The sequence below is a fragment of the Pecten maximus genome, chromosome 18 (assembly GCF_902652985.1).
Source record: "Pecten maximus chromosome 18, xPecMax1.1, whole genome shotgun sequence".
NCBI classification, from domain to species: Eukaryota; Metazoa; Mollusca; class Bivalvia; order Pectinida; family Pectinidae; genus Pecten; species Pecten maximus.
In genome coordinates this window covers 29,910,463-29,932,442 of record NC_047032.1, presented here as the reverse complement: position 1 = coordinate 29,932,442, position 21,980 = coordinate 29,910,463, and the positions used below count along the sequence as shown (strand labels likewise).

The window sequence follows — 21,980 nt, the reverse complement described above, 5'->3', positions numbered from 1 at the left end:
GTTGGTCGTAACCTCAGGTGAGGGGCGGCGATAGCTCAGTCGGTTAGAGCCCCGGTTGTAACCTCAGATGAGGGGCCGCGATAGCTCAGTCGGCTCGAGCGTTGGTCGTAGCCTCAGGTGAGGGGCCGCGATAGCTCAGTTGGTTAGAGCGCCGGCCGTAACCTCAGGTGAGGGGCCGCGATACCTCAGTAGGTTAGAGCGCCGGTCGTAACCTCAGGTGAGGGGCTGCGATAGCTCAGTCGGCTCGAGCGTTGGTCGTAACCTCAGGTGAGGGGCCGCGATAGCTCAGTCGGTTAGAGCCCCGGTTGTAACCTCAGGTGAATATGTATTATTTGACACTACCGTCCCACGGTTTGTGTTTCTCGGGGAACTGAGAAATAGGCCGGTCTGTGCTGTCGCCGTTGTATCCTTCAGTAAGACACTTTACCATGATTGCTCTCGAAATGCGACGGACTCCCGCATGTCGTTCAGTGAGGTAGTCCCCAACTACTACAAGGAGACACTGCCACAAAATGACCCTGGCTGTTCACGGGGCGATCAACCTAGCAAACAAAAATAAAAGTATAGAATATCTACCGAGTGTTGACATTACCCCTCAAAACGCTTAAATTATTCTAATTATCGGAATATGACCAAATACACCAAGTCTATAACGAAATGACAGGTCCCTGTTCCTTGATCATCACATAAGTTCTGTCTATTTGTATAGCATTGTACTTTATATGTTCGGTCATTTAGCATTTTAACAGGACGATGTTCTACGTATATATTGATGTTGATTTTCCTTATTCCTACAAACATTGGTTCTGTTTCATAAATATTTTGCTCCGCCAGTTCAGAACAGAAACTATGTTTTGTATAACCTGCAAATCGTTACTGGTCCGGAGATGATTAGACCCTGGAATGCAGTCGTAACTAACTTCTAACTGGAATAATTAACGCACCTAAATCATTGTATTCCCCGTAAAGTGATTCATTACTGCAAATTTACAAGACTAACACACATTGTAGCGATAAATAAGTTTCTTCAGAGATACCGCCTTTTTATCATTAAGATATTGCAATATTCACCTTCAGCAAGTATGAAATTAAAGAAAACAACAACAACAACAATCGAGTTTGCTAATCACTGAAATGGCATTTGCTGCCCAAACAAGTAACCACACAGGCATTCTAAGATAAAAGGTAATTATTCCCAAGGGGCTTACAAAGCATAACTCCGTTTAACACCTCCTCTCTGATACAGAACTGCCAAGTCTAGAACTGGTATAGAATACACAGCGTGGCCTGGCTTTGGCAGAGAACTCTATCTCTAATCTGATAACGGCTTCATCTTCTATTGTTTGCCGGAAAATATATTTATATGAGAAAGTCATAGAAGTACTGCTCGGCGCTCTGCGACCTCTTGTAAGGTAATATGATTTTAAAATTAAGTTGAATCATTACCTCGTCGATCAGTAACTTATTCCACATTTAGGGACTATTTCTTTGTTAGCCTATTTACACACACGGATAACTTGTGTATTCGGATTATAATTATATCACTGTTATTTCCGTATCTTTTCGAGACTCGAATTTTTCTTGCATCTTTTTTGCTTCAAGTTTATCGCCACCAGACATGTATTGTTATACAGTTGTAAATAAATTAAATACCATCCGATATTTCGATAGGAAATACATAACACCTGGTATCACAACAGCTATCATAGGGGAAATGGCCACATAATGTCTACAAAAAAATGCTATACAATATTTCTCATTGGACTTGTTACCTGTAGCAGATTTGTTGCTCTACGCTTGGCATCGCTTCGAAAATTCAATTACAAAATGTTTATATAATATCATTCATGAAAGCAACCTAGCGGAGAGAAATTGTACTAAAGCAGATTATCTGGTCTAGTTTTGCATTTGTATGATGCAATGTACACCTCGGCCGTGAATGCGAGTTGTTCTGATTGTGAGTTATCGCCCTTGATCGGAGTCTGAATTACCTGCCTTTGTACCATTTCATTCCACTAGTGTGCGCTCATGGATACTATTGTATTTTCGCTACCCTAAATGCAATCGGAACCCCTCGTCATTTTCTTCGAACTACGTTCGCAGACGGAGGCGTGGTGTTCTGATTGCCCTAAATAATGTAGTGTAGACGAATCTGCCGAGATGTGCCGAATGGTACATGTATATTCAGCGAAACCTAGCGGAATGTAGGAAAACTACGACAGGCAATTCAGTATACACTTGGTCGCTGACACGCGAGGGACCATTGTTTGTATTAGAACATGCTGTCGATCAAATTATTAAGTTTGGCCTCAATGATGCGTAGAAACTGTATGGTTGTGACATTAACGTCTTAGAATAGACAACACTGTAAACTTTTCTCTATAGTTACGGTGGATAAATCACCATAGAGGAAATGATGTCATTTAATGTGACGTCATTGTTCTTTACGTACTGCGGTCAAAGACGTGTATATCAGAGAGATCTGTAGCAGAAGTAAGTCTCGCTACATCTCGCATGCCCCTATTGTTATCTGGAGCGGGTGCTTTATGACGCGAGATTTGAATGTGCGATATCCACGTCTCTGTTGCGATGTACAATTATTTTATTCCTGCCATCGGCCTTTGTTTGATTCTGCAATTTACGTATGTATTACTGACGTCACTTCCTTCTCTCATTTGTCTGTGGTCTTTTCATCTAATATCAATATTCATATTTGTCCTTCTCATTTCAAATGCTACTTAGTCAGTCTGTCGTCCAGTAGTCCCAATCTCTTTCTCTTTTCATTCGACTCCGACTGTCTGTCTCTCCGTACTCGACCGTCTGTCTGTTTCTCTGTACTCAACTCCGTCTGTCTGTCTCTCTGTACTCTACACCGTCTGTCTGTCTCTCTGTACTCTACACCGTCTGTCTGTCTCTCCGTACTCGACTCCGTCTGTCTGTCTCTCCGTACTCGACCCCGTCTGTCTGTCTCTCCGTACTCGACTCCGCCTGTCTGTCTCTCCGTACTCGACCCTACCTGTATGTTTATCCGTACTCGACTCCGTCTGTCTGTCTCTCTGTACTCTACACCGTCTGTCTGTCTCTCTGTACTCTACACCGTCTGTCTCTCCGTACTCGACTCCACCTGTCTGTCTCTCCGTATTCGACTCCGTCTGTCTGTCTCTCTGTACTCTACACCGTCTGTCTGTCTGTCTCTCTGTACTCTACACCGTCTGTCTGTCTCTCTGTACTCTACACCGTCTGTCTGTCTCTCCGTACTCGACTCCGTCTGTCTATCTCTCCGTACTCGACTCCGTCTGTCTGTCTCTCTGTACTCTACACCGTCTGTCTGTCTGTCTCTCCGTACTCGACTCCACCTGTCTGTCTCTCCGTACTCGACTCCGTCTGTCTATCTCTCCGTACTCGACCCCGTCTGTCTATCTCTCCGTACTCGACTCCGTCTGTCTGTCTCTCTGTACTCGACTCCGTCTGTCTGTCTCTCCGTTCACGACTCTGTCTGTCTATCTCTCCGTACTCGACTCCGTCTGTCTCTCCGTACTCGACTCCGTCTGTCTGTCTCTCCGTACTCGACTCCGTCTGTCTGTCTCTCTGTACTCTACACCGTCTGTCTGTCTGTCTCTCCGTACTCGACTCCACCTGTCTGTCTCTCCGTACTCGACTCCGTCTGTCTATCTCTCCGTACTCGACCCCGTCTGTCTATCTCTCCGTACTCGACTCCGTCTGTCTGTCTCTCCGTACTCGACACCGTCTGTCTGTCTCTCTGTACTCAACTCCGTCTGTCTATCTCTCCGTACTCGACTCCACCTGTCTGTCTCTCGATCTGTACTCGACACCACCTGTATTTCTATTCGTACTCGAATCCACATGTCTATCTCTCCGTACTCGACCCCCCCTGTCTGTCTCTCCGTACTCGACCCCGTCTGTCTATCTCTCCGTACTCGACTCTGTCTGTCTATCTCTCCGTACTCGACCCCGTCTGTCTATCTCTCTGTACTCAACTCCGTCTGTCTGTCTCTCCGTACTCGACTCCGTCTGTCTGTCTCTCTGTACTCAACTCCGTCTGTCTGTCTCTCCGTACTCGACTCCGTCTGTCTGTCTCTCTGTACTCAACTCCACCTGTCTGTCTCTCCGTACTCGACCCCACCTGTATGTTTATCCGTACTCGACCCCACCTGTATGTTTATCCGTACTCGACCCCGTCTGTCTATCTCTCCGTACTCGACCCCGTCTGTCTATCTCTCTGTACTCGACTCCGTCTGTCTGTCTCTCTGTACTCAACTCCACCTGTCTATCTCTCCGTACTCGACCCCGTCTGTCTATCTCTCCGTACTCGACCCCGTCTGTCTATCTCTCCGTACTCGACCCCATCTGTCGGTCTCTCCGTACTCGACCCTACCTGTATGTTTATCCGTACTCGACTCCGTCTGTCTGTCTCTCCGTACTCGACCCCACCTGTATGTTTATCCGTACTCGACCCCACCTGTATGTTTATCCGTACTCGACCCCGTCTGTCTATCTCTCCGTACTCGACCCCATCTGTCGGTCTCTCCGTACTCGACCCTACCTGTATGTTTATCCGTACTCGACTCCGTCTGTCTGTCTCTCCGTACTCGACACCACCTGTATGTTTATCCGTACTCGACCCCACCTGTATGTTTATCCGTACTTGACCTCGTCTGTCTATCTCTCCGTACTCGACTCCATCTGTCTATCTCTCCGTACTCGACCCTACCTGTATGTTTATCCGTACTCGACCTCGTCTGTCGGTTCGTACCGAGATTCTATACTCTGACACAAACTAATGGGTAGCAAAAGAAAACATCATTATTACCGGATGTGATACGTCGCATGTTTAATTTGGGATGCCAGCCGAGAGCCGAGCTCATTTCCATTTCCTTGGATCTCTCGAAGGAATTCCGGCGAACTATATCAACCCTTGGATTATAGAGAAAGCAGATCTTGTTTTCCTAGTCACAACATTTGCTTACATATAAATCCAGGAATGAAACCCCGGTGTATATGTGCTGACCGAATTTCGGCAAACACATATTTATAGGTCTGAGATCGAGAGTTACAATTTTATATGTTAAATCTCGCTAACATATCTTTCATGTTTTTCCAGAAAGAGACTTTATTTTTTGTTGTTTTTTATTGTATTTTTCTCTGATTTTAGATCCAAAACGTAATAGTAAATCACTATTTGCTACTGGACCACTGTGACCCTGATCCGATTATTCTAATTTTCGATCCGGGAAGCGTGTTATTTTTACGGTTTTTGCATAAAAAAAAAGAGTAACCGATAAATAGAGTAACGAATCTATATTTTTTTACCGTTACATTGAACAGGCAAAAATGAAATACACTTCAGGTTTGGTCCATAAATGTATAACATATGACCGGTTGTCTCCCTTGTAAGCTCAACTACTACAGTGGAGCGACGCCCTGGCGGAGAGTAGCGATACGAAGGCCTGTAACCAATCATATAACCATGTGTACACTGCAGTTTTAACCAATAAAAACGTCAAAATGTCTTACAGCTCTTTCTGTATTTTTGGTAAAATCCTTGATCTGGCCCTGAAAGATGTATCCGTCACAACAAACGTTCATTTACGTGAATTAAAGTTCTTACTAGTACCAATTTTGAAGTAGAATAATAAAATTATCACTTCTTGAAAATAATGGATTAAGAATATAGCCTTACTTTCTTGACAACCGTCCTCATATTGCCCTGGCTATTGGTGTCTCCTAGACACCCTTCTCATATGATCCGAGTGTTTGTGTCTCCTTGACAACCATCCTCGTATTATCCGGTTAGTGGTGTCTCCTTGACAACCGTCCTCGTATTGTAGGACCCGGCTGTAGGTGACTCTCAGACTCTCATCCTCGTATGACCCGGATGTTTGTTAAGACTTGCTGAGACTCGTCTCACAGAATGTCAAATGAAATGAAAACAAATTTTAAACACGTTCTATCATATACCTAAGACAACTTGCAATTTCAAAGAAAGTGGAGTTTATAATCAAACGAAGGCAGCCATTTTGCTGCATGACGTTACAATCGATTTCTGATTGGCGCATCCAAGGAAAAACGCTCCAGGATGGATTGCAATAGTTCATCCTATGCCATTTGGGGTGATTTACATCAATGATGTTTAAACGTGTATTTGTTTCAGATCCTTAGTAATCTACTGGACATTGTCAAGGAGAGGGCTGATGACGCGGAGGCGGAACTGGAAAAACTAATTGAGAACCAAAGCGTCTCCGCAACCTCGAGTGTAAACAGTGCCCGGACTGTCAGTACACTTAGTAACGTCAGTTCCGGAAGTGACGACGTATTCGACGGATCCGGTTCCGTTCCCGGATCTCCGGACACTGGCGGTCGTCACCTTATCCAGAAGAACTGGGAGGTAAGAACTGGGACCTTAATTAGTGTTCATTATGATGAATGTCAGTGCACACCTATGGTTTGTGCCTGACATTCTGACCTAAGCCTTTTTGGTCTAAGAAAAATCACCTACATCATTCATAGATCCATATATCTCGGACATTATGACCTTTTAATTTACAATTTTTGCTCTCTGAATAAGAGTTTTGAAATTGTCCACACACGATTTTTGTTAGACCGTTTCACTCCTTACCAAGCTTCAGTTACACCCAGTTTTTATGTTTTTACCATTGCTTTGTGTGTCTTTTATGTTGTTTTATTATTTATTTCTGTTTTCACTGCAGCAGTATACCCATTTGTTTTCTTTCAGAAACGATTTGAGGTAGGATACAGTGACTGGGTCAAAATTACAACCATTTGCATGTAAAATTGGTATTTAGTATTTTGTGATCAGTAATTTCTTTTCTGAAATTATTCAAAAGTAATTTGATAAATATTTCTTTTGGAATTAAAAAAAAAGCCAAATAACAAACTCACTGGGTGATTCTAACCTTTATTCCAAGGTTGTGTATTGACACAGTATGTTTCATTTTGAGATTGAACGTTTGGAGGCATTTTGTATTGCTTTAGTTAGATTTAGTTAAACAACTACTATCAACAATATTTACTTCCAGCGATTTGTGCTTTACCTGCATTGAAACTGCTGTGTTTATTAAAGAAATAATAATCAAATTGGCAAATATGTTAACGACGGTTTATTGTTGAGTGTTTCACTAGGGAAATATCAAAATGAGAAAGAGAGATAAATAGGGAGAGGGGCTGGAGATGACAAACACAGAAAAATCGACACGAAAGCAAATATTGAGAGATAGAGTTTGATGTGAAGTAACGCTCGCCGGTCAAGTTACAGTGTGATAAACAGTCTAGTAGATGTAATAGTACCATGCTACTGGTGACTTCCATTTTTATATTCAGACTTCCCTTTCATTTGCTGATTATAGGAGAGGTATATTACGAGTATTTCCTTAAATCGAAACAAAATGAAATATTTATCAGTAAACGAGCGTAGATTTAATTCCGAGTTCCCGTTCTGGCAAATTAAAACGCTACTCTTAAAGGTGAACATTACATGTTTGTCGACATCACGCTCACCGCCATTTGACCGTATGTAGATCTCATCATGTATTCGTTGATAACGTAAAACAATATTCAATTACCCGATCTCACGAAAGGTAAATGATTTTTTGTCGATATTAATGTTTAAATAATCCCCTCAATCCCTCTTAAATTGAGAAATATGATGAACGATGGAACACAAACGTTAAATGATTCCCACTGTATAACATACAATAACTGCGATGATGTGTTGAGTATATTTCACGCCAGGTTCGAAATGTTCCTCGCGGCTTTTGGTCCGCAAGAATGATTGATATTAAGAATAATTGCAACATATTCATGACTCGCCCCCGATACAAGATTTTTCTCTTAGACTCTATAGCCGACAATTACCTTTGGAGGATACGTCAAAACGGCTATGATGTATTTACCGCTCCGCGGGTCTTCAGTACTGGTAGAACTCATTAACGCCTACATACAGGTAATTTATATACAATACGTGATGGATATTGTCCATTGTCTAGTCCGTTTGTCACCTGTTCATACATCTTTCTGCCAACTGTTTGAAAAGGCCACTTGCAGTTCTATACAGCTGTTTATGCTGTGAGAAGAGTTTCAAGCTTTAATTGAAATACTAAAAGTAGGTCGAATTATATTTACCAATGTACGTTTTAAATTCACGGATAAACTATACCTCGATTTAGAAATATTTACAATAAGAATTAGTTAGTAACTAAAACATCAGGACGTGCAACTGACGTCAACATCAGGTCATACATTCCTTACCACGGCAGGATTTATAAAGGATGACCTCCGACACACAGACTGCACTCTGATGACTGAACTACGGAAGGATTTATAAAACATGACCTCCGACACAAACTGCACTCTATCGTCTGAACTGGGTAGGGTTCCGAAACCATGACCTCCGACACAAACCGCACTCTATCGTCTGAACTGGGTAGGGTTCCGAAACCATGACCTCCGACACAAACCGCACTCTATCGTCTGAACTGGGTAGGGTTCCGAAACCATGACCTCCGACACAAACCGCACTCTATCGTCTGAACTGGGTAGGGTTCCGAAACCATGACCTCCGACACAAACCGCACTCTATCGTCTGAACTGGGTAGGGTTCCGAAACCATGACCTCCGACACAAACTGCACTCTATCGTCTGAACTGGGTAGGGTTTCGAAACCATGACCTCCGACACAAACCGCACTATATCGTCTGAACTGGGTAGGGTTTCGAAACCATGACCTCCGACACACAGACTGTATTCTATGGACTGATCTACGGCAAGGTTTCGAAAACAACATCTCCGACACAAACTGCACTCTACTGACTGATCAACAATGATTTTGATATTAGTGTTTCATTTCAACCTATGAATGAACGTTATCTAGTATATTACAATCATAATTAACTTAATCAAACTTGTATTCATTGCCCTTTGTCACAGGATGAAAATTCGGACTATCCAAAGTAAAAACTACTATGTATAGTGACAGGTAAGGGCCAATTACCAAAACTAAGGTAGAGGGAACGAAATGGGTCTTACCGACTACCATTATGTGCGTGTCCGTGTCGAAGAACCATGCACGTGTCGTCTGGGTTACACACAAAGGCTGTCTTAGTAAAAGCCGAGAGCACTAACCACTGAACCACCCAACAACCCTGGGTCGCGAGGTCTCCGACTTACTTATGAATTAACGTGTCTCCAACGTGTCATTGTGTTTAAACTTCCGCCATGTATTTGATAACACTAATTTATAGACAGTTAAATGATATGTATTGTCAATAGATGCTTGCTTTGATTAACCCGAACTATTAACTACACTACAAGTCAGCTCGTTTTCAGTATAATGTAGTCGCTAACGTGTCCAGTTGTAAGTTTTTTTTTGTGTGATAGCGATATTAAACTGTCTGTCAGTGGTCATCAGACCTCTCATGACCTTGGCTTTGGAAAGACGTAAAAATAAACAACAACATGAAGCTTGCTTCAGCATCCGATCAAACCAACGCCCGTCCCCACCACAAATCTACAGTGAGGTGTCGATACTACCCCTACTGACAGCAAATCTTTAAGCGACTAGGCAAAAATCCATACCAGTCGTGGCATACTCTTGCTTAAACGACATAACATTTATGTATAAAATGGTGTGAGATTCTGCCATATTTGTGTATAAAGCGGTGAGATTCTGCCATATTTGTGTATAAAACGTGGTGTGACATTCTGCCACATTTATGTATAAAGTGTGGTGTGATATTCTGTCGCATTTGTGTATAAAGCCTGGTGTGAGATTCTGCCACATTTATGTATAAAGCGTGGTGTGAGAATCTTTCACATTTATGTATAAAGTGGTGTGAGATTCTGCCACATTTATGTATAAAGTGGTGTGAGATCCTGCCACATTTATGTATAAAGTGCGGTGTGATAATCTGCCACATTTATGTATAAAGTGCGGTGTGATATTCTGCCACATTTATGTATAAAGCGGTGTGAGATTCTGCCACTTTTATGTATAAAGCGTGGTGTGAGATTCTGCCACATTTATGTATAAAATGGTGTGAGATTCTGCCATATTTGTGTATAAAGCGGTGTGAGATTCTGCCACATTTATGTATAAAGCCTGGTGTGAGATTCTGTCGCATTTGTGTATAAAGCCTGGTGTGAGATTCTGCCACATTTATGTATAAAGCGTGGTGTGAGAATCTTTCACATTTATGTATAAAGTGGTGTGAGATTCTGCCACATTTATGTATAAAGTGGTGTGAGATCCTGCCACATTTATGTATAAAGTGCGGTGTGATAATCTGCCACATTTATGTATAAAGTGCGGTGTGATATTCTGCCACATTTATGTATAAAGTGGTGTGAGATTCTGCCACATTTACGTATAAAGTGGTGTGAGATTCTGCCACATTCCCCCAGTTAATCAGACTCGGTGGTAAATGTTAATTTTCACTCAGTATAAAGATAGACACGCGGTTTAAGACAACACGTGCCCTACCTTTACTGCCCCCTCCTGTGAAATCTATCAGATCGTTAGAACAGCAATCCCTTGAAATACTCAGCACAGCGACTACTTACACATAAAAAGCCCATGTGATAAACCAGCCATTGGAATGAAATCGTGTCAGAGCATATTTTTAGTTAACACCTGACCTGCTTTTTCCGGTAGAGCTTGACTGTTTAAAAAGCGATAACTTTGCTGATAACTTCGTCTCAAACATGTGTGTTCACATTTATCAGGGCGTAAAAATAGACAGAAGTAATTGTCTATTGGTGTAGAATTCACAATTTGTCAAGAAGATTGTTTGACTGTTCTTCTGTAACTATTATTAAGAGAAGTACGGTCCATTGAGAGCAGGGTAATATGCATGACTGAGAGTAACGTAATTGATTGCTGAGAATGAGGTAATTCTGATATGTCATGGTACTGTTCTTGCTTTGGAAGCCACTGAGAATAAAAAAATTAATTCTGATAAAATTAAGAAAAGCACATTTGTACCATATCACACTGCATGTTGAAATTAAGACACGTCCAGAGCTCATTCCTCGGTAACAGAACGTGCTATTCTGATGGGTTTACATACTTTATATTGGAGTTAGGGCACAGCGTGCATTACCATAATGTCGATCAAGTCATTAATAGGAAAGGTGTATTCGGATTTCTGAGCAATAACGACGATTATTTAAGTTGATTTGATAAAAAACATGACAGTTGTAAGTCATGCTCATGTATTTGTCGTATTATCTCACTGTGAGCGTACCTGAATTTCGGGGTCACTGAGAGTGAGGTAATTAGGACACCTCTAATTAGCATATCTTAGTGCATTGAAAGTAATTGAGAATGAGGTAAATCAAACTGAGCTATATGCATTTATTTTGTTGAACGTTTTATATCACATATACATATTATTTAGGACCACTGAGAATGAGGTAATAAAGATTGCGTTGTCATGCAAACCACAGAGAATGCCGTAATTTAGAGATACACAGATCACCCTCAATTTACGTATAGCATGCATGTACACTAGGATGTTGTAAATATCGTGAACATGCGCACAAGAAGAACGTTTAAATTGATAAATAACACACTGAAGATTAGGTCAAAATGGGGTTGCTAGAAATATGTTATGACATATTTAGGTCACTAAAATGTAGTAATAGATCACAAGGTATGCTTTTATTTTACGATACAAAAAACTAAGTATTTGCTATTTCATCTATGTATCATTTGTCACTGACTCAGTTCTAGTGGGAATCTGGTAAATATACATCACAACACATCACTGAGATTCATTTTAGCATTTAAACAATTTGGGTGACAGATAAATATTTCATGTCGCCCTAACTGAAATTCATAGTGATGTAAACAAAGAACTAAATGTAGGTATCTTATGTAAATGACACAGCTTGAATTCTATTGGGAACAAGGTAAATGAAATAACGGAATCGTTAGCTTAAATAAGATATAAGGTTAATCAGATGTTCAAGTTCAAGTTCTTTATTACTCTGAGCGAACTAGCTCATCAGTAGTACAGGCATAGTATACATATATACAGATTTAACCGTGGAATGGCTGATAAACAACAATGATTGGAGAGTGTATTTTTATATTCGTTACATCATAGTTTCATGTTTTTATAATTATGTAATTACATATTTAAAAGTGCATATTTGTGCACATGACCACATTTCATTGAGGTAATAAGTCTAACCTTTTCTTATTAGCAAGCTTTATATATTTACCCAAACTTGTCAATTCTTTAGGGCTATTTGTAGAAAATAATTGTAGTAGTGTAGATTGTCCCTAAATAGGTGGTAAATGACACCTGACGAAAGGAATAGTTATTTATTGATAACGATAAAATTAATTTGATATCAAATTGGAATTAATACTAACTCAGGGCGGGTCCCTTGATGTTTCTTAAAGGATCGGCTTTTATGAGGAAACGGACAGAAATAAATCAAGTATCACGAATTATGTTCATAATTGACATAATGGTAAATAAATATAACGAATACTTACTGAAAATGAGGTCAATCAGATATAACGAAAGACCACTAAGAATGAGGTAAATACATCACGTGATCACCGAGATTGAGGTAAAACAAGTACCACGAATGATCATTGAGAATGAGGTACATGCGTTTATTATATGTACATATATATGTAAAAGAAATATCAAAAGTGATCAATGAGAATAGGGTAAAATACATATCACCAATGAACACTGAGAATGAGGTAAAACAAGTACCACGAATGATCATTGAGAATGAGGTAAAACAAGTACCACGAATGATCATTGAGAAAAGGGTAAAACAAGTACCACAAATGATCACTGAGAATGAGGTATAACAAATATCAAAAATGATCATTGATAATAGGGTAAAATACATATCACCAATGATCACTGAGATTAGGGTAAAATACATATCACCAATGACACTGAGCATGAGGTAAAAAAATATCACTTATGATCATTGAGAATGATGTAAATCAAATATCAAAAATGATCAATGAGATAAGGGTAAAATACATATCACGAATGATCACTGAGAATGAGGTAAAAACAAGCATCAGAAAAGTTACATAGGGAGAACTATGTCAGATATAAGCAGCCTTTTTTTCTAATTCGTTTGATTACTGCCTTTTAAAGCATAAAACACGGATGTTTTGTGACATGAGTGCTTCTGATTATTTGACAGCATTTGCGGCTGAAAATAACAGTTTTTATGAGTTTCTCGAAAGTTGTGCACACGTCTCCATCCAGCTAAAACTGAGACATTTTCCTTCATAAAATTCTGCCATTGGGAATGTTCGATTAGCAATTCATTGTCTGATAATTTAATGGAAAATCAGCGCGTGATTATTAATGGGAACGTCTGACGACGGATTTACAATTAACACAATGAAGGATCGTAACGGAAGATTAAGCGCTCACATTGCTAAATCAGGCTAATCTGTAATTTATGATAACGACCCATCGTCAACGATCATTGATGAAAGAGCTGTATTGTATACGGATTCAAATTTCGATGATGATGAAAACCAATTTGATACATATGATGTCGAAATCATCGGAATGGGTGATTTTGGTCAATTCGAAATAAGATTGTACATGTGCGGATCTTTTTGACGATCAATGAGGCTGGGTAATTCACTCTCCTCGCTGTACAATTGACTCCTGTGACCAGAGTATAGCCTTCTGTTCGTAAACACGACACCTACTTATATATCAAAATGCACTGAATAGTCAAAGTGACAAAGGTGCATTGTCCATTGGTAATCATCTCGGGCTTTCCGGCATACGACGGAGGGATCTGGGATTCTCGATAGACGAGAAAATCCGAGCTTGCCAAACGCCCGAAGATTATGTGTTTGACGGAAATTTCCGAGTGCCATGTTATGCAATCATAATCTATGTTTTTGCATTACTGAAATCTTATTGTGAATTAATGATTGTATTTTTGTTGACGAGAAAATCTTGGCTTTGCTTGCTTGTCATAATGTAAAGTTTTAAACAATCGAATCTCGAACAGTTGGTTTTCAGAGATATTAGTCTCTGGGAGTAGCTATTATCCCGGATATGCTTGGTAAAGGCCTTATCTGGTCAGTTAGATACTATCTTTATACTCCGTTTAAGACATGTCAGTATAACATTAGCTATAACATCCATAGAGTCAGCAATTCTTATAAAATAGTTAAGAAGTAATAATCAATATCAACTGAAGCTTGTCTGTGGACATTCATTTGCAGGAAACTATATTGTCACTTATTATCAGCAAATACCGTCAGTATTTACATACAGTTTTCCGTTCTCCTCTCATCTGATATATTCATTTATCTTTTGCATAGAACCAGTTCAAGAAGCGAATAAATTGTCTTGAACGACTCCTCGCAGAAGAGAGAAAGAAAGTGGCGACTACTGAGAAGAAGTTAGCTCTCGTATCCACGGAAACGTTGTCGTCCGCTATGTCTGATGACGCTAAACTCCACGAGCGGGAGAAAGAGCTTCTCCAATCTGAGGTAAGTTATCATATGTCTAATTCATAAGGTCAAAGGTCAGCGCTCTCCGAAAGTAATGTACATCCTCACACGAGCGAGACAACATAATTCATGTTGATACTCCCAAACGTATGGCGTTCAGTAAAACCTTCGTATTTTCAAAACACGACTATATTTGTGTTTGGCCTTTACCATTTGCCAGCGATACCATATGAAGGATTGGTTTGCAGTGAACGTTGAGAACAATTAAGCAATGGTAAATTGACTGACATAACGTTCCTGTTTGGACCAAATATTGACACGTCATTATTTTGACACTTTATCAGACTACGTACTCTCATTTATGACTAGAACGTGGGATGAGCTTTAAACAATGCTGCAAGGTTAACCATCACTACTACAATTTGTAACACGAAACGCACTTCCGGTTTGTCTCATGTACATGTAGGTTGTCACTTTATGTGGTCAATAGAGAATTTAAAGATATATGAGCTATCGTTTGCTTACCACTAGATACATAACGAATACTGCCAAAATTACAGAAATTATGTATCCATCTGGGGATGTATTGCATGGACAATTTCATAAATCGAAATTCTTATATGTTTAAAAAATCTGATACAGTAAAACTATGTTATCCCCAACTTCGATAATTCGAAGGAAGAAATCAGTTCTGACAAATTCTATATAAAATATATTGATTGCGTCGAATACTCGGGACATCTCGGAAGTTTTCTGGTCACCAAACTGACCTCGAGGTAACAAGATTCGATTGTATATCGTCGAACATTTGGAAAATGATCAATGGATCTGTTTATGTCTCTGATGAATCTGGAAAGACAATCCAGTGAAATGAACATTTAAAAATGTATCCACGTATATTTTAACGATATACAATATATAAGGTATATTTGATCGTAGAACTGTGGCATTTCCGCTTTGTAGTCTCCGTCACCAAAACGTGTTCATTGACAGGGATGCTTGATATTGGTATCTCAAGCGTCTAAGTCACTCTAGGCCTCGTCAGTGAAACTAAATACCACAACTGTTGAAATCCGAAAGGGAAGTTACGGAAACCTGAATAGACCCAACAAAACGGGGAAAGTATAAGTCATGGAAGGAGCACTTATCCCTCCTTAATTTGATAATTATGGTGTATGGATAAAAGATTACAAGAGATTTGTTTTCGGCATAGCCGTATAATATTCTTTTGGCTCCGGATATGACGCGACAGGTGGCGTTACTGGTCAAGATGAAGTATGTGATTGGTCAATGTAGCGGTAAATGCAAAATGCAAAATGCAGATATGCAGTTAAAAACGAAACAAAGTAAAGAATGAATGCAAGCTGAATAAGTGGATGTGTCTTTTCAAATGACACATTCATAAAATTATATACCAGATTCAAATGCAGTCTTATTGTCACCCAAAATGATTCTAAACTGATATAATTTTGTTATCTGTGCTGAAACGCATTAGTTCGTTAATTTATTTCACCAGCAGTTTTACATTATAACCACCAGCATTGAAAACTATGCCGTTTATCTTTTTTAAAGATACTTCTTGTTTATTCTAAACTTTTTTTACTACTCTGAAAAATGTTTACATTAAAAGTCACCAAAAATACTTTACAACAATTAGACTTAAAGGAATGTGCAAAATACACACAACATGTAAAAAGCACAACAATATGAATATTGCCTTATTTTGACTGCAGCATACAGCTGTTTTGTCCGTCATGGGTATATCATGATTTTCGAGTATTTGATAATCCATGCCATTCTATATCCAGATAAGCCTCAAACATTACAATATTTCCAATAAATGTCGATGGTTGTCAGCTTAGATTACATTAATTATATTAATAATCATGGCTAGATATGACCAGGCAGGGAATGAATACCTACAATATTCCCGGTTAAACGTTATAGTTCTGTAACATAATAGTCTATAATTCATCAAACTGATCTAAGATTTCTACATTTGTGGGATAAAATCTATATTTATGAGGTTCCATTCCACTAGAATACACGATTGATAGGGCAGTTATCGTCTCCAACAAACGTGACTCTGTTTAGAGTGCACATGTACCTGGAACTCGTATGTTCAAAGAAACATATCATATTTCTCGTAAAACTGGATGAATAGTTAGTGAAGACGGTCTAGAAATGTATAGGATTTTACCGAGATTTACATGGCGGGTGCCGTTGATGAAGCTGAAGACACATAACATTCCGGAACCCCTGGTCCTTTTTCAATACTTCTCTCGAACTCCTAGAATGTTTTCAAGAGTGCCCGTGTAAATCTATAATGTGATCATTTTTGCTTCCTTTTATCGATTTCGGTTTCGGTTACACACCGGTATTCCCTGTCATCTTTGATTGTTTGCTTGTCCCGGCGGGGTTTATCTCCCCGTGAACAGACACGGTGAGGCGACGTCTGCTTGTAGAAGTTGGTGACCTCACCGAACAAACACGGGAGTTACCACAACAGAAGGTTCCCGATAAACACAAACCGACACGGCCAGGGAGTGTTGAACCCGACCCTCGTCTGTTACGTGGCTGGCGCCCTCACCGACTGAGCTATCGCGGCCTCCTCACCTGGGGTTACGTGGTCGGCGCTCTAACCGACTGAGCTATCGGGGCCCCCTCACCAGGGATTACGTGGCCGGGACTCTAACAGACTGAGCTATCACAGCCCCCTCACCTGAGGTTACATGGCTGGTACTCTAACTGACTGAGCTATCACAGCCCCCTCACCTGAGGTTACGTGGCCGGCCCTCTAACCGACTGAGCTATCGCGGCCCCCTTACCTGAGGTTACGTGGTTGGCGCTCTAACCGACTGAGCTATCGCTGCCCACTTTCGTCGGTGAAAAAGAAGACGCTTTCGCTCCCTGAACACCATGTCTTATTCTCCTTGTTATATCACATATTCTCCACGACGGATTTTTTTGTCCGATGAATATTAGTACGCACTCTACCCTTGCGAATCAATTAAGTCTTCCTCAACACGGCTTACATTGGAAATTTGAAAATGATAAAAAAAAAAATGTTCGCTGAAAGCCTTAAAGAAAAATTCGTTTCCTATAGTTGAAATTGGAGTGTGATTCGTTGAAAAATTTCTTTTGTTTGTTTTGCAAGAAAACAAGTGCAAATCTATAGATACATGTATATTACTTTTACCTCGGGTCGAATTGCTGTTTCCATCACAACCGTTAATTAGCAAAACTGACAAATTACCTGCCTTTATGTAGTTTTCTGTATATCGTTTAAACCACGCATTTAAATTACGAGGAAACATAATGTAAAAGACATTTCAATTCATCAAGAGCTGTACAGAAAAACAATGTGACTAGCACTTTAGGTTACGATAACGACAACTCAAAATGTCCTGTAGGTCTGTTTTAAAAGTGTTCACGAGGGCTCCATTTTTAATCGATCCTTCTACAAACACTCATTGACAGAACGCTGATCTTATTTATCTAACGTCCATGAGCGGGTTGATAAAGTGTATGCTTAACAACTTGATGTTACTGACTACAACCATCAAAATATATTTACATTTCCACTGTGTGTTCTCTATATGAAGGTACTAACAAAATTAGCGTTCATTCCTAGGTGAACAATTAACCTGCCGCGTATGAATACATACAGTACATTGTTGACGGTGCCAACGTCAACATTGAGAATGCAGACGTGTGAATATAAAATCGCGTTTGATTACACATGAAATAATGTTTTATCAACTTTAAAACTTGTTAATAATTGTAAAACTGAAGACAACATTTCAATATTTTTCTTTCATGATGATTAAAATAATTAATTTGTGTGGAACTATATTTTGTGTACTTGTGTACTTGATTACCTTTCCCGCCAAATTGGAACTATCTGTTACGCTGTTACATCGATCATTCAGCTGTTTCGTCACTACGTATAACGAACGTAGAATACTGTTTCTTATGATTTTTTTCAGAGATTACGTTGAAAAATAGTTTTGAAATGTAAATATAAGAAATAATTGCTGTTTTTTGTTGTTCACTGGTGTATGAACGGCATTTTTTGATAGATAGTTTAAATGACGCGCGTCAATGCTTATATTCCAATATAGAAAGGGGGGTAAATAACTCCCGTTTGAATTAGGTAAATGTTACCTTCAAAGTGTTTCGATGACGTTACAATCCAAAGCATAAGAAGATGAATTTGTAGAAATTTGAAAATAAAAAATCTTCGCCTGAAGGGCTTCTTTCTGTCAAAGTTTTTGCTTAAGGTGCGTCTAAGAGACAGACCAGCTGATACTCCTTTTACAGAAGTGTCACTCCATTAGCACTTCCAAACAATAATGACATTTAGAGAGTGTATCGTAGTTTAAGGCGCGTCAGAAATATCTAAGAGCAGAAATGAAGTCTGACATGTTCTACATTGTTACAAACTCCTAATGTAGTTTTCGAGACAACATGACTAGTAATACCTGTCAAGATCTCCTACAGTAATATCCGACTCTGCTATTTACATCTCCTTGTCGTTAGGTCTTTGTCTCCATACCATTGTAGGGCCGTGATATCTCTGTCGGTAAGAGCGCCGTCCACGTAACCTCAAGTGAGGGGACGCGATAGGTCTGTCGTTTGAACGCTGGTCACGTAACTACAAATAAGGGAGCCACGATTGCTCAGTCGGTTAGAGTACCGGCCACGTAACCTCAGGTGAATGGGTCGCGATAGCTCAGTCAGTTAGATTACCGGCCACGTAACCTCAGGTGAGCGGGTCGCGATAGCTCAATCGGTTAGATTACCGGCCACGTAACCTCAGGTGAGTGGCCCGTGATAGCTCAATCGGTTAGATTACCGGCCACGTAACCTCAGGTGAGTGGGTCGCGATAGCTCAATCGGTAAGATTACCGGCCACGTAACCTCAAGTGAGTGGGTCGCGATAGCTCAATCAGTTAGATTACCGGCCACGTAACCTCAGGTGAGCGGGTCGCGATAGCTCAATCAGTTAGATTACCGGCCACGTAACCTCAGGTGAGTGGCCCGTGATAGCTCAATCGGTTAGATTACCGGCCACGTAACCTCAAGTGAGTGGGTCGCGATAGCTCAATCAGTTAGATTACCGGCCACGTAACCTCAGGTGAGCGGGTCGCGATAGCTCAATCGGTTAGATTACCGGCCACGTAACCTCAAGTGAGTGGGTCGCGATAGCTCAATCAGTTAGATTACCGGCCACGTAACCTCAGGTGAGCGGGTCGCGATAGCTCAATCGGTTAGATTACCGGCCACGTAACCTCAGGTGAATGGGTCGCGATAGCTCAATCGGTTAGATTACCGGCCACGTAACCTCAAGTGAGGGGGCCGCGATAGCTCAATCAGTTAGATTACCGGCCACGTAACCTCAGGTGAGCGGGTCGCGATAGCTCAATCAGTTAGATTACCGGCCACGTAACCTCAGGTGAGTGGCCCGTGATAGCTCAATCGGTTAGATTACCGGCCACGTAACCTCAAGTGAGTGGGTCGCGATAGCTCAATCAGTTAGATTACCGGCCACGTAACCTCAGGTGAGCGGGTCGCGATAGCTCAATCGGTTAGATTACCGGCCACGTAACCTCAAGTGAGTGGGTCGCGATAGCTCAATCAGTTAGATTACCGGCCACGTAACCTCAGGTGAGCGGGTCGCGATAGCTCAATCGGTTAGATTACCGGCCACGTAACCTCAGGTGAATGGGTCGCGATAGCTCAATCGGTTAGATTACCGGCCACGTAACCTCAGGTGAGTGGCCCGTGATAGCTCAATCGGTTAGATTACCGGCCACGTAACCTCAAGTGAGGGGGCCGCGATAGCTCAGTCAGTTAGATTACCGGCCACGTAACCTCAAGTGAGTGGGTCGCGATAGCTCAATCGGTTAGATTACCGGCCACGTAACCTCAGGTGAGTGGGTCGCGATAGCTCAGTCAGTTAGATTACCGGCCACGTAACCTCAGGTGAGTGGGTCGCGATAGCTCAGTCGGTTAGATTACCGGCCACGTAACCTCAAGTGAGGGGGCCGCGATAGCTCAGTCAGTTAGATTACCGGCCACGTAACCTCAAGTGAGGGGGCCGCGATAGCTCAGTCAGTTAGATTACCGGCCACGTAACCTCAGGTGAGTGGGTCGCGATAGCTCAATCGGTTAGATTACCGGCCACGTAACCTCAGGTGAGTGGGTCGCGATAGCTCAGATTATTATATCTTCGGCCACGTAAACATAGATGTGGGGGCGCGATAGCTCAATCGTTTAGAGTGCCCACCACGGACCCTCAGCTGAAGATCCCAGGTGCGTGGTTCGACGCTTCTTACCCATGTCGGTTTGTGTTTCTCGGGAAGATGAGAAGCATGCCGGTCTGTGGTGTCGTGGTCGTGTCCTTTGGCAAGACACTTCAGTCTAATTGCTCTGGATGGTGTGTGATGGGCCTCCTGTTTGTTGTTCAATGGAGTAGATACCAACTAATACAAGGAGACCCAGCATCAGAATGACTCTGGCTGTTTATGGGGCGATAAACTCAGCCAACAAACAAATTATAAAGATTGTCATCCCTACAGATTATATGTAACATTTATGTTTTAATCCAAGTACGACTGTAAATAATCTTTTCTAAATGTAACAATTATATACGTAAGATTATGACAAAACATTGTTAGGAATATTTAAGATTATATATAATATATGACTATAAAGTTAAAACTTTGTTATAATTACGTAAGATATTACTCCTGGTCAATGATGTAATATCTGTTTAAATTGTAACCCGTTCAAACCTGACGTACTATCAAATACATATATGTCATCATTTGAAACAGCCCAGTCATGTACTTACTGAAGGGTACATCTGTCCGTGTCACTTTCATGCTAGACTGATTCAAAAGATATTTATTTGCGATTAATTTTTCCACAATTTCGATTCAGATAATTTTGTGGGGACTTAAATTAACGTATGTAACACACACCTGTATACATAATTTGTAATCAAATGATATAAAACTGAGCGTGATATTTCAGTTAGTAATAATACTTTTTTAAGAAATGAATGCATGAAAATCATCACCATGAAGATTACGCGACGAGGAATGGGTAGACAATGATATAGACTTCCAGATTTAATTACGTTAATTATACTGTTGTTCTCTATACCGCGATGATCTTATTTTGGAAATCAAGAAGGGAAGTTCGGATTTTTGTTTATTGCAACAAAAATGTATTTAGGTACGTGTATATACAGGTAAATGCCTATCTCCATGATTTTACTCAATGTTAATTAATTGATTAATTTATTTCTTTATTTATTTTTTATTATCTATTTATTTACTTTTGTTAATGAATGATTTAGAAGGACAGGTGTATATTTTGAACCGAGGCCATAATAAGGCTTTATTACAGCAAACCTCGGGGACCTGTTGTCCACCATCTGAGCATACCCTCCAGAAATTACAAATGG

At 40.6% G+C, this 21,980-nt stretch overlaps 1 protein-coding gene across 2 annotated transcripts in view; it reads left to right on the top strand.

The window, feature by feature from the left end:
• Nucleotides 1-21,980, top strand: part of LOC117316789 (myosin-16-like) — a 98,240-nt gene that overhangs the window by 52,558 nt on the left and 23,702 nt on the right. For both annotated transcript variants that reach the window (XM_033871557.1, XM_033871558.1), the window contains 2 exons: nt 6,173-6,406; nt 14,372-14,542. In XM_033871557.1, the coding sequence (XP_033727448.1) occupies nt 6,173-6,406; nt 14,372-14,542 (405 nt within the window). The remainder of the gene's footprint in view (nt 1-6,172; nt 6,407-14,371; nt 14,543-21,980) is intronic.